The sequence below is a fragment of the Anthonomus grandis genome, chromosome 22 (assembly GCF_022605725.1).
Source record: "Anthonomus grandis grandis chromosome 22, icAntGran1.3, whole genome shotgun sequence".
In the NCBI taxonomy this organism is placed as follows: Eukaryota; Metazoa; Arthropoda; class Insecta; order Coleoptera; family Curculionidae; genus Anthonomus; species Anthonomus grandis.
In genome coordinates, this window is record NC_065567.1 from 21029070 (window position 1) to 21043541 (window position 14472).

General features: G+C 30.0%; 1 protein-coding gene across 1 annotated transcript; it reads right to left on the bottom strand.

Annotated features, from left to right (window-relative positions):
• Positions 1-266: 266 nt before the first annotated feature.
• LOC126748875 (mothers against decapentaplegic homolog 4-like) lies at positions 267-13373 on the bottom strand. Its single transcript, XM_050458394.1, is given in 10 exon segments — positions 267-2592; positions 2649-3206; positions 3271-3498; positions 5510-5646; positions 5722-5839; positions 6145-6264; positions 6324-6542; positions 6694-6750; positions 6753-6967; positions 13077-13373. Coding segments are annotated over 9 exon segments (1851 nt in total). The 5' UTR covers positions 6955-6967; positions 13077-13373; the 3' UTR covers positions 267-2380.
• Positions 13374-14472: the final 1099 nt, after the last annotated feature.

The following is a 14472-nucleotide window of genomic DNA, read 5'->3' on the forward strand; positions in this document are numbered from 1 at the left end:
ATATGTATGTATGTATAAAAAAAACAATATTTACCAAAAGAAGAAAACAGTTAAATAGTAACCTGTTTTCAGAAACCACACAATAATATATAAATCTTTAAAAATTTTAATTTGTTTAAAACAGGTGAATTTGAAAAATTAACTATAATATAAACACAAGAAAGGGTAAAGAATCAAATTCAAAACCATAAACAAATTTGCTGACTTAGTTAACAAATATTATTAATCACAATAGTATTAATATCCTTAGCAAAATATCATAAGTATTCATAAAATATTTGCATTTGGGTTTTTAGAATGAATTTACATTTCATACGGAACTGAAATTAAAAAAAAAAATATGTGCTAACAATTTAATTTTGAAAAATAATATTAAGTTACTTGCAAGAATCTCAATCTGAAAAAAAAATTGACCATAAGATTATACCGTATAATAATATAAAACAACAAAGAACAAACAAAACAAAAAAGCTTATGTTCAAGAGATCAAGCAACAAATTACATGGCAAACATTACACTTAGTAACTAACAAATTTCTAAATCTACACTTATGTAAATTATATAAGATATTGGTAAACTCTTATAATTTAATTTTTAACATATTTACACTCTTAAAAAATCTATATAAGCCAAGTCACTTAAAAAATAAAATGTTGCGTGCCTTACTTTACTTCATATTATTGCTTCAAAATATACTATGTTTCTTTATATTTTTCAGCTGCAACTGCAAAAAAATACATCACATTTTTCTGTGTTTTTTTTTAGTTGAGTTTCAGCTTTTTTTTTGTACTTAAAAAACGAAAATATAATTTTTTAAATATATATCTAGTCTTCCATTTTAATAAACCAAATTAATAATCCTAACATTAATTTTCATCACAGCCTAAAAGTTAAACACTATCAAATCATGTGCAAATTTAATTTGGCTTAGATATTCTGTTATGACTAAAATGGCACAAGATTCCTTGTTGATTATCTACCTTTACTTTGTTTCCAGCAAACAAATAAAAGCTGGCTTTTGCAATTAGTTAGATTATTTTTTGCTGTAATTGTCCAGGTAATTGTATGTAACTAAAGAATAGCATTATGCTGGTAATATTTTAAAACGCTATTATAAAGACCCTTTCGCGTAATTTAAGACAAGGAATACTTGACTTTTAGCAAGGCAAATGAAACCCCAAATTAACATTTGTTCTAAATTTGTACCGAGTGTAGCTAACATTACAGAGCAGGTAGCATATTTTTTAATCATTTTATTCTACGGCCAAACCAAAACAAACAAATATTTTTTAGGTGACTGAAGCACCATTTGTTATAGGTATCTACCCTTTTATTTAATACACCCTTCATAAAAAATATCAAATTATCTTCTTTTCAAATATGTGAGTTAATGATATTGAACAACTTGCATTTTATAAATTCATATTTATAATCCTGACAAAAAAATAGGAAATGGTTTACTAGGCCTGGTTTAGGAGAATTACCGATTATTTTCATATAACTTTTAAAAACTCTCTCAAAAGTAGGATAAAAAATCATAGTGAATCAAGAATCATGTTTTTCAAAAGCAGTGGTTTGTCCACCACTCAAAATAAAAATTGTGTTAGCATCAAAAATAAAGGCTACTAGATTTCTAGTACCATTCGTTCTTTGGCAGCTTTTAAATTTTCCATTTTATAACAGTCATCGCCCTTTTTACATTTACAGGTTTCCCAGAAGTCGTTGACTAACTAGGGAAAACTCCCAGCAAAATATGAATCTAAATAAAGTACAGTGGAATTTTTTCCATAATAATGTGATATTAGGAACATAGGAACGAAATTTGATTAAAATATTTAAAAAAAAATCTTATTTCGCTTTTTCGGACTTCTGAGACACCCCGTACAATGTAACACTTCAAAGTTTTAAAACTTATTAACAAACAATTCAAAAATAAAATTCGTTGATTATATAATAACTTTGTACATGTAACATCAGTTTGAGGCACATTTTTTGTAGTATTGAGCATTAATTTGTATGGCATTGTTTACTATAATAGGACTCAACTTTTAGTAATTCTATATAATTTTCTGAGAATATAACTGGTTTTACTTGGACTACCACAGAAAAAGTACATGAGGTATATCGAAGGAGTATATGGAGTTTTATTATCTGATAATGGTCCCAAAAAAGTGCCCATTTTAAACAAAAAATAACCTAAAATTATAGTAACCTTTTACACACTTTATCTCACTGTTATCATCTCTTACATAGTTATTAATTTTCTTAACAATTATTATAGACCAAAACTGACGCAGTCTAAATTGTCTCTGTGCACGTACAATAAATTAATTTCAAAATATACAAATAAAAAACTTCGAAAATATCACTCAAGACTTTGTTACTCAATACCCCTAGGGCCATCTATAGGCATAGTATGTAATACTTCATCCAAGAGCTGCAAAGCTCTGTGCAAATGCACTTCTATCCAACATGGAGTATCTTTAATGGACTGCCTAGGGTAGTCTGGACCCCAACCTTTTACAAAACTTAGTCTCAATATGCATAGTCTTCTTAAATCATCTACTCCTATGCCTGTAGCTGCTGAAAGACCTGTAAAATTTCGTTAAAACACTATGTGTTATATCAAAAACATTGAAATCACTTACTGATAGCTGGCGCAATACCTCCAACTGAGTGAGGCCCAGGAATGTGTCCTGCAACAGCAGCGGCCTGGGCGGCAGCAGCTGCTTGAGCCGTTTGGGCTTGCGTCGTCATTTGGTGATGGCACTGTCTTAGATCAAAAACTTTTATATAAGCAGAAGGATAGATTTTATGAACGGCATCCCCTGGCTGCCTGCCAGCTTCTCTATCTAAGTAATAGCTCTGTACAAAGACAGAGTGGTCACTCAAGCAACGTAACCAAACATCACCTTCACCTCTTAGGTCTAACTGAACACCTTTTCCTATATGTAACCTTGCTCGTTCACTCTGATCAGTTCGGTGGACGTTACTAAGTGCTCCCAAACAGAACCTGTTTCCTCCAGAGGGATCAACATAACCGTCTATGGTAACATTGGGACAGTTTGAAGGAACTTTAAAAGTCTCACCCACTTGGGTGTCCAGTTCAAAATACGCCACCGAGCACCAGTATTCTGGCGCTGGTTGGGTGGAGAGTAGGCCAATGTTAGCATCAGAACCAATTTGATTTGATGAATTGTGATTCCCTAAAATATAACATATTACTCTCATAAAACTGCCTAAAAAAATACTTGGTAAGCACAGCCTTACAGTATGAATTATGATGATTTCTAGAATCAGGAGGCTGCATACTTTGAGTGTAAGTAAGGGTATTAGAACCCGTCCATGTGCCTCCTGTCCCAGTATACGTTTGAGAGAGAGTAGTAGCCACAACAGCAGCCTGAGATGCAGTGGCTGCACTAGTAGATACTGATGCAGCATTGCTTGTTCCATTAAACCCATTTTGCTGAAGGTGTGGAGAGACGGGCGAGTTATTTCCTAAAAAAAATAAATGTGTATTATATGGCCTGTAAGTTGTAAGTAACTAATATTTTTTTACTAACTTATTTAAAACAACGAAAATACTTTGATTACAGAAGTACATACAAAGTATAAACGTTGATTAGGCATGAGTGACTTTCACGTTGCTAAATTCGTTGATACCATAGACTACAATGCTAAACCGTTTTACTTTATTTTTAAATATTTTGAAGTTATCTATTTGTTTTAACATGGCAGGTAGTTGATTAAATAACTTTACTCTTTCAAAAGAATAGTTTTTTTTAAAGATAAACGTTGGCAGATAAAGAGCATCTTTAATAAATTTATCGTATAAATTTCAAGCATGTTTCACGGCAGCTCTCATTATATTTTAAGCCAAAAATCAGCCTTATAAATCTATTTTGAAATACAAATACCCTTTGTGTCTCTGATATATTACCCCAACAACAACATATGAGCTTAAGAGAGGGTATATTATTCTATATTATCTATTTAATAGACCTTGTGCTGCATACCTTGTCAATTTGAGAAAGAAAAGATAGATGTTGGTCTAATATGCATCCTAAAAACTTGCAGACAATTGAAAAAGTATTCAAAATCACAGACAAATTCTGAACATCCAATATATCCTTTGTAAAATTTATTCATTTAATTTTTTCCAAATTTATTATAATGTGATTTCCCTCACACCAATCCTTAAATTTTTTTATAATAGAGCAGGACTTAAATCAGATTTCCTCTATACATTCTCCTGTAACTATAATAATACTATCGTCTGCGTATATAAATAATCTAACATCGCCACTGTATTCTAAGAGATCGTTAACCTAATATAATAAGGCATGCACCCTGCCTAAAGTACCAGCCTCTAAAGTTCCAAGTTCGCAGTAATTCTTACTTGAGAAGACATCATCCACTTTTACAACTAATGATCTATTCGTCATATATAATATAACCAATTTAATACATTAGCTCATACACCTATTTTCTGTGATTTATGCTTAATAACAATGGAATTCATCGTTACAAAAGCTCGAGTTAAGTCAAACAAAAAAATCACTACATTTAACCTTACATCAATATTCTCCCAGACACACTGAATTAATTCAATAAACATATGTATTTTTTCGAAAAACATGTTGCAAAAAGTGTAGAATATTATATTTATCAGCAGACCGTACTAATGGATCGTACATAAATTTTGCAAATATTTTGGAACAAATCACATCACTGTTTTAAAATTTTTGCTGGGATCTCGTCAACTCTTTTGGAAAATTTATTTAAGCTTCAGGCTTAAAATAAAAGTATTTCTTATATTTTGTTATGTGACACTATACTTTTTATTACTGAATTTTAAATTATTGAATTTGGTTTTTACCGAATTGGCGAAATAGTCTCTAAAAAACGTTGCAGTGTCTTTATCATGTTACTTTTTGTTTGTCTACCTAACTTCTTATTTGTAATGTCCAACTGTCCAAAGCAACCTTGTTTTCATCAAATAACAAATTTCTCTTTCATAAATTTTTTATTTTCATCTTGTATATTTTTACTTACAACTTTCTTTAAATTTTTATGATAATTACTTAATGAATTAGAATTCGTCTGTTTTCTTAACAAATTCAAAGATTTTAATTTGTGCAACTTTGCTAAAACATTAGCAGAAAACTCAATTGGCTTTTTATTTTGTATTTTTTCTAATTGTCATCCAGTGAATATAATATAACTTAATTTATTTAAAAAATATTCAATAACTGGGTGGTCTAGACATAATTTGATAATTATTATTCATATGGAATGTATCAAGTTTCTCGCTGCCATAGCCAATGTTCTATCAGACCTATTAAAATCAAAGTTAAGCTCAATGCAAAAAACTTGAAGTAAATAAATTTGTTAAAGACGCTCGGTGGATGTTTAAAATGCTATAAATAACTTAATATACCATTATTAGCTTCAATGACATCAATTGCATAAACCAAAAAAAAAAAAAAAAACAAATAAAATGTGTTACCTATTGTTTGTGTAATAGTTTCTTGAGACCTGTCAGGTGTTGCAGTGCTGGTAGCATTACTATAAAACTGTCCAGGACTACTTGCCGGTTGCTGGTTATTAATGACTGAGCACTGACCTGAGTCTGTGGTCCATGACCTGAAAATTTTATGCTTTAGCACCCATTTTTATTCTCAGTTAAACCGTCAAAAACTAAACAAAAAAAAATCTTACGAGGCATATGCATATGTGGCAAACCAATTGGGCCTGTTAGGGTCTGGACCTGCCTCAATTTTTGGTATCGTCGGACCCAAAATCCCTCTATTTGAGGGACTATACATTCCTGGATCACCTAACATAGTAATAAACAAAAAGAAAAACATGCATAACTAAAAATTAAGACGAAAACATATTTAATGACACAATAACTAAAATATTCACAATAACCAAGCTCTTTATAACTATATTTCTATATAAAATTACGTTTTTACAAATAAACACAAATTTTGATGCACTTAGGTAATAAACATTAATTTCAATACTAGGCAAAATTTATAAAAAAGTTCTTTAAAAGTGGTGCGCACCTTATTGTGCTAATTTAATATACTACTACAATATAACCAATATTAGCATGAAGAGTCATTGCCATAAACTTACTTGTCGGTGACTGAAGTGACCCTAAAGTAAAATTTTGTTGTCCAGGGTGATGCTGTATTGTTTGGGATACACTCATACCCAAATCAGTATCTACATCCATAGATGTGCCAGGGACAGTACCTAAATACAAATAGATATATTCACATTAAAGCCATTTTTGAAATGATGTGATCTAATACCTGCACTATATTCATCTTTCATTCTAGGGGTTCCTGCCTGCAAGGTTAGTCCTGATAAATCAATGCCAGGCGATACAACTCTCTCATAATGGTAGGGATTAACACAAACTGAGTCACATTTTAAGTCAAATGCAAACTGGCAGTACTTGACATGCTTTAGCTCATTTTTATGCAGATCCGGCCATCGCCAGATTCTTGCATAAATGACGTGTGGAAAACCTTAAATGATGATATAGATAAGTAAGAACACTAATCTTTGAAATTAAAAAATATTATAGAGTTATAATAGCCATTTCTTTGTTTATACTAACTTTTTTATTCAAAAATGCTACACAAATAATGAATTTATTTTGTTTCTATTTTAAAATACCTTTTCTTCCAGCAACTTGCAGCCGTCCATCAAGAGTCCTCTGAATAGTTACACACTGCTGTGGTGGGCACCACTAGTAGTAATAGCGGTGATTAGAGAATCAAGTTCTTCCCGTTTCTCTTTAAGTTTTTTAACAAGAGACTCGATAGCTCTCTTGGCAAACCCTTCACTTTCTCCACCTTGTCTGTGGCACATAAGACTGTGAACTATGCTGAGACAAGCATCTGCTGAGGATGGAGCTGTGGTGGTCAAACCAGACATGATTCTTGGATCACTGTAATAAAACATAATTGTAAGACAAATGATTTTCCTTTGCACTTAAGGAGTGAGTGTTGGAAACTGACTAAATTGGTACAACATTAATTCCAACGCACATAACCATAAAAATTTATTTGGACATTGGGTATAACATTAAAATCGAGATTGAAATGCATGCATATTTTATTGATATTACATTAACTTTATGTCATGTAATAAAATTGCATTTTTAGGAAATTGATTATTTATTTATTTTTAGACAGGTATTGTATTTTAGGGTGAGTGTATAATTACTATTAGTTTAAAAACAATTGCCAAATCTACTAAAACTAATGTAATTGCCCAACTTAATAGTACACATCTCGTGAGAGTAATATAAAGTAGCAATTAAAGGATAATCATTAGTTGTAAGTTACATGGTGTGATACTACTATTGGTTTATATTTTGGAAAGCTTGCTTTATTATAAAGAATTAAACTACAGAATATCGGAATGACTCAAGACATTAATGCCAGACCAACTTGCTGTAATCAGTATAAATTAGGTTACTAAAATTTTAGGTTGGTCAATAAAATTAAATATGAAAAATAGGTGTAGACATTAAGATAAATTATCACTAACTAAACTAAAAGATCAATATATAAATCATATGCGATTTGTAATTGTGTCTTATTATCATGTTTTAAAAGATAAGGACTTTGCTAATATGACTTAAAATACCCCTTTTATAAGAAGCCTATAACATAGGAAAGAATTTACACAAACATAACACATTTTGACGGTTGACTTATTTACATAATCTCTCAACTGAAGGATTCCATAATTTTCTGATGCCACTTTAGAGCACACCAGATCAACATATTTGTTCCATGAAATGATGAAAAGTCCAAGAAAACTAATACTATCCACACTTACCAAATAAGTTTTTGTTTTCTACTTAATAAAAGGCTTCTATCTGAGTTTGTTTTAATAGGATCGAATTGCGTAAATGCAGTTTTTGTAGTGTTAAGAATTTTATCTTTTAAAATGTTTGAAACAAGTATTTAAGGATTCAATGAAAAAAATCATGAGAATTATAACAAGTAAGAAACTTAAACTTGATTGTAGTACGCATCTATTGAAACATTAGATGTAGATTATATAGATTCAATAAATGTGGTCTCCAAGGGAATTTTATTCAAAACTGGGCATTGCAAAACACAATCCTTCCTCAGCATAAGCTTGCTTTAGACAAAAGACTTACAGTGTAAGAAGTTACATAAATGGCATTTATATCAAGTATGACAATATGAATGATCTAATAATATTCTGTATGTTTATTTGGCACTTTTTACTACACTATGCCATAAAATTACTTTTTTAAGGCAAAGAAAACCTATAAATTTTATATACTCAATAACTAATCTTCTAATAGTCTCAAAACCCAAAATTTCAGACTTGGGGATCTGGATTGACTCAAAAGTATTATTTGAGAGTCACATCAATCATATAACAAATAGGGCAATCAAGTTGGTTGGTTCCATTCAGAAGGTCAAGCAGCTCGAATAATCCAATGAATTTTTGAGAATTGATGCATTTAGAAGAGGATCTCACAGGGATGCATTTAACTAACAGTGAGTGAGGGATAGTCTAAATTTGCCATCAGTTCTATTAAGTCCAACAACTCTGGAAAAATGCCCAGACTAGCAGAGCACAACAGCGGTTTCTGCCAACAAGTTTCCAACAAGTCTTTAATGCAGCAAATACCAAACAAATGGTGTTCTCTATTAGGGAAGTGAATGTCCCAAATGAAGCTGAGGTCAACCTTTTAGGAATAACTTTAGACCCTAAGTTGCAATCAAGAAATCACATAAGTAGTCTTGTCAGAAAACTTGCGAAAGACTTGCAGATTTTCTCCAATCTCTCTTTTGTTCCACACTCACATGCAATGTGCTATTATTGCTTGGAGGCCCTTGGTAGAGGTTGAGAGAATATTTGGGCTTCAGAGAAGAACTATATGAGTGATAGCAGATCTGGGGTACAGGAAAGACTGTGGGCATATATTTGTGGAGTTGATGACTGAGAGATCTATTTGAGTATGACTGTTTGTTATATGTGGTACATAACAGAGTTACATAACATACATACAGGTGTCCATAAGTATTAGACTAGAAAAAAATGGTTTTAATACATATGAAGAATTTTTTAATCACAATTTTAACACCTTGCCATCTACTGTTATTAACCTTGTAGGTGCTGTTTATAAATTGTTTTTCTTTTTTTTGTGGTACTGAAAAGTGTCTGAAGCTTTTCTAATATGATTTCACCACACTAATTACGGCATGAATGAACCAAGTACATAGCTGGTTCGCAGTGCTAGTGGCCTGCTAGGACAAATAAATCTGTTTCACTCTAAATTTAGTACTTTTATGTAAAAACTAAAACAAATTTTTGGAAATTATTCTTTCTTCAATCATAGTCTTGTTAGTAATTTTTGCATGTACAAAATACTACAAATAAACTCTTAATTAAAAATAACCTTCAAAAGTCAAATTATTCAATTGTTTATACCAGAGATAAACATAATCATTATATAAGGAATAATAATATTCATGATAGAGCAAACATTGCTTTGAGACATACTATTGATAAGGCATCACAGGTAGATAGATAGATAACATACTTTATTGTTCAATAACTACAACATATATAATTCTAATTAACAAAGCCTAAGACTTACCTACAATATTCAGTTCTATAAGATACACAATAAAACAATAAAATTGTATAGAACTCACAAGGAAAGCAACATTTAACAATGACAGAAATATTTTAATAATATTATTGGTGAAATTACAGAATCTTAAAATCCTAATAGAGACTAGATGGTACTCAAGATTAAATATTCATCAACAGAATAAAATGCATGGTCAATTAAAAGGTTTTTGCACTTATGTTGAAACATTTTCAAATTGGGTAGGCCAAGAATGTTATTTTCAATGAATAGTGGTTTCCAATATGTGGATGTACCAGACACAATGACTGAACAGCTCTTTTTTGTAAAATAAAAGAGGACTAAAAAAGATATTGGGTACCTTAAATGTGATTTCACCAAGGCAAAATAACTAGTCCATGCAATAACGGGACCAAGTTCTCTTGCAGTCACCTTCACACTATAGCAACCAGAAGCCAGCTTCCTATTTAGACAGCTCACATGAGAGTCAAATTTCAAGCTATAATCTATGTTCAAACCCAGATATTTAGAATCTTCAAAATTTGAGTCTCAACGGCAATAATTGGCCAAGAGCCAATTGTCTCTAACATAAACAACATGGGTTTTTGATAGGTTAAGAGCTAGTTGATTATCATCACACCAATCCTTGATCTTTTGAACATCAAGAGTAATAATTAAAAAAATAACTAATAATAAATACTAACAAATAACCTATTGTGTAAAAACTACTTATTTTCAATACAATAATGAATTTTATCAACAAAACTTTGGTATGGCTATGGGTTCTCCTCTTTCACCAATTTTAAGTAATATATTTATGGAAAATTTTGAATCTGAAATTATTAATACATTTGATAAAAAACCTAAAATATGGTGGCGATATATTGATGATATTTTTTCAATATATCACCATAACGAAATAGATCTTATAAATTTTTTAAATTACATTAACTCAAAAGAATCTACTATAAAATTTACTCTTGAAAAGGAGGCTGATTGTCAGCTTCCTTTTCTTGATATTTTAATAAAAAAGGATTTACAAAATTTTGAAACTAGAATTTACCGTAAACCAACTCATACCAATAGATATCTTAATTTTAATTCTAATCATCCAATAATGGTAAAAAAAGGAGTGGTAAAAAGTTTATATGATCGTGCACACATTATTTGTAATAATCAATATTTAACACCTGAAAAAGATTTTATTAAAAATATCTTAATTCAAAATAATTATCCCAAAGAATTTTTAGAAAATTGCTTTAAAGAGTTTGATAATCCACGTATAAAATTGAATCAACCACTTTTTACGACAAATCTTATTTTACCATTTATTCCAGGTTTTTCTGATAAGATAAAAAGAATTGCTAAAAAATTTAATATAAGAACTATTTTTAAATCACAAAACACATTACGATACTTATTAACAAAAACTAAACCTTTCAATGAAAATGAATTTAATAAAAATGTAATCTATAAAATTCCTTGTATTTGTGGTAAATTTTATATAGGTGAAACCTGTAGACCATTACCAAAAAGAATTAATGAACATAAATCTTACATAAAAAACAATGATTTTCAAAAATCAAAAATTACACAACATGCATTCGACAATAACCACAGAATAGACTGGAATGCTTCCTCAATTTTAGCAAAGGAACCAATTTCAAAATTACGTAAGCTAAAGGAAAGTGCATTTATAATGTTAAATGAAGATAAATGCTTAGCTACTTGTTCGGTTGATTTTCATAATACATGGATTCCTTTGCTAAAGAGAGAAGTAGATCAGGGTATTCTCAAAATTAATTAATGATTTAAAATATTTGATATTCATGTATTTTCTATGATTAATTTACATTAAGATCACACCCCTTTAATTTTTAAAAAAGTAACCTTTGAAATTTTTGTTATCTTTCAAAATAGTTTGTCAAACTATTAATAAACCGTCAAATCATATAAAAAAGTATATAAAGTATTTTCGAATTAGGAAGAAATTTTGATGAGACTGGATTACTGAAAATTTGAAAGATAAGTATATTTTATTTTTAATTTAATTTAATTTTACTTTAATTACCTTGATAACGGTAGTAGATATAACTACCGAAACGTTGGTTCAAATTAGGTATTTTAAAAAATAAAAGTAGGTCTTCTTGTTGTTTTTTATCGTTTTTTAATTATAATATTTATAACAAAGTTAGGTAGGATATTGAAAAGAAGAAACGAGCTCAGAGATTAATAGATTGAACCTCAGCTCCTAGGTATATAAAAAATCTATTATACCTCAAGTAAATTATTGTATTTAAAACTTATTGAACTTAAATTAAAATAAGTATATTGAACGGTATCGTTACAGATTTAAGTTCATATTTCTTTTAAATACGTGAATAAGTCTATTTTCTTCTTCTTTTCAATTGTTGAGTGTGTGAGATAAAAATTTCTAAATTGATTTTTGCTATAAGTGACGTAATACCCAATATAATAAGTAACTCATTAAGAGTAATAATATTTTGCAGATCGAGAGGGTTGTCCATGTCCAGTGACCAATCTGCAGTTCTGCACAATCATCAGCAAAAGCTACAATCTCTCCTGAAATATCAAGATTTAGCAAATCATTGATGTAAATCAGGAAGAGAGTTCAATACAGTTCCCCCCAGGAGAACCCCACAAGTAATGATTTTCCTATCCGATGCTCTGCTCTTGATAGAGACTGACTGTGTCCTGTCTGATAGATAAAGACTTTATGCATGCAAGCCCAGTACCTTGGAAGCCATACTTATAAAGCTTAGACATATAATAATTTACCAAATGAAAAAAAAAAAACAAATTTATAAAAAAAATAAGCTTAAGTTTGCATATTGAACAGACTTGTACTAGGATTTACATTCTGTATTGTGTTTATTAAATTAGATTTAAACAGTGTAATATGAATGCTATGTAAAGCATTGATTAGAAATGTTTTTGTTTATTAAGCAGTGTGACTTAGATCTTATTACTTTTTTTGATTTTGGACTCATATTACTATGAATTATTACTGTTTTTATATAAATTTTTAATTTATTAGTGTTGTAAAAAAAAATTGTGCCTGTATTGAACTACTTGCTATAGAGTTTTATATTGAGTTATATGGACTGTGATACTATTTACTAAACTTGGATCTAAATTATTATAAGTAATGTAAAAGGATTTCCTTGATAATATCATTTAATATGCTGGTAAAAATACTACTCTTTTTGTTTAACATTGCCAAGACAGTAAGTATTATTATTATTATTATGAGCTTCATCAGTGATATTGGATACTTTAGAAATAAGTTGTATTGGATGCAATGGTCAAAAATCAAGAATAAAGTAAGAACTTGTATAGGATGTAAATAAAGAGTGTAATAAATGTATAAAAAGACACTTTTCTTTCATACCTTTGCTAATAATAAATTAATGAATGACATAACCTTAGTTTGATTGTACTAAAAATAAAAATCCTTTAAAGTGGGAACAACACCTCGTACTGATCTTGAATTGATAAATTAAATCCAAATAGCCGTAGAACAACACTTGGACATTAAAATACGCGCACACAATCTGAACATCCTACTACATCAGAACCATGAATCGATAGTTCTGTTTATTTAATTTACTGACAAAATAAAATAACAAATGGAATAAGCAGTTAGTTTTTGGTGGCGTCTCACTCGCGCGCACTGCTGCAAGCAACAACAGACGATTGACAACAATCGTAGCTTAGAAGGGGTCATTGAAAAATAGCTATGGCGGCTGCAGATGTCCGGATGAGTCCCACCAATACTCTTTATTTTTCTGAAAAAATTCTGGAGAGTGGGCTCAATTTATTTTGCATGGTTACACCCGTTTTATTATTTAATTTGTCCCCACGAAAGGCGAGTTTCGTGTTCGCGGAAAAAGGCGGGTTTTAATGATTTTTTATTTGGGATTTTCGTGTGTGTATTGTTGGTAGTCTAACCACTGAGGATGATGGAACGATTAATACACCTAAATGACGCAAAACGCAATGAGGTTCAATGAACTTCGATTTTATGATTTTCACGCAAATTGCTGGGGTCCGATTTGTGCAAAATTTAGTGCATCCTATTAGGGAAAATCGCTGTTTTTGCATAAGATAAATTAGTTTATTTGGAACAACTAGAAGATGTTTTAAAAATCATTAACTTCAATACAATTCTTAAAAAAATAAAAAAAAACAACTACAGAAGTAGCAATATACACTGAGAAAAAAAAGGCTGCCATAACTAAAAACTTAGTAATAGTAGTGTGGATAGCATAGAGGACAGTTGAACAAATTAGTTATAAGATCAGGTATAAAATAGTACGAGGAACACGACGTTTCTATTGTAACGGCAACTAAAACTCGCTTTTTTAGAACTTCTCCTATTGTTTAGGTAGGTAACTTAATTGTTTGGTTATTTAAAATAAAAAACATTGTTGCAGTACTTACAAATTTTATTTAAAATTTTAAGTTTATTGTTAATAGAACTAAGTGTTTAAGATATCATAAAGCAAAAAGTGGTTACACAAACTGTAGTTCTTCTTCAGTAAAACTAATAAACTCACTTTTCACAACTAGCTTTTCTGGTTTGTTTTAATCTTATTCTTCGCATCAGCAACCAATAATTTTTGTTATGACAACTAATAACTTTTTTATGACGACCAATAATTTTGGTCACAATAACCAATAAATTTGTGTCATGATAATGAACTGTTTTTGTTCTAACAAAACAATTTTAGTCAAAAAAATAGTTTTTGTTATGATAATCAATTATTTTGTCTAAGACAAATTAC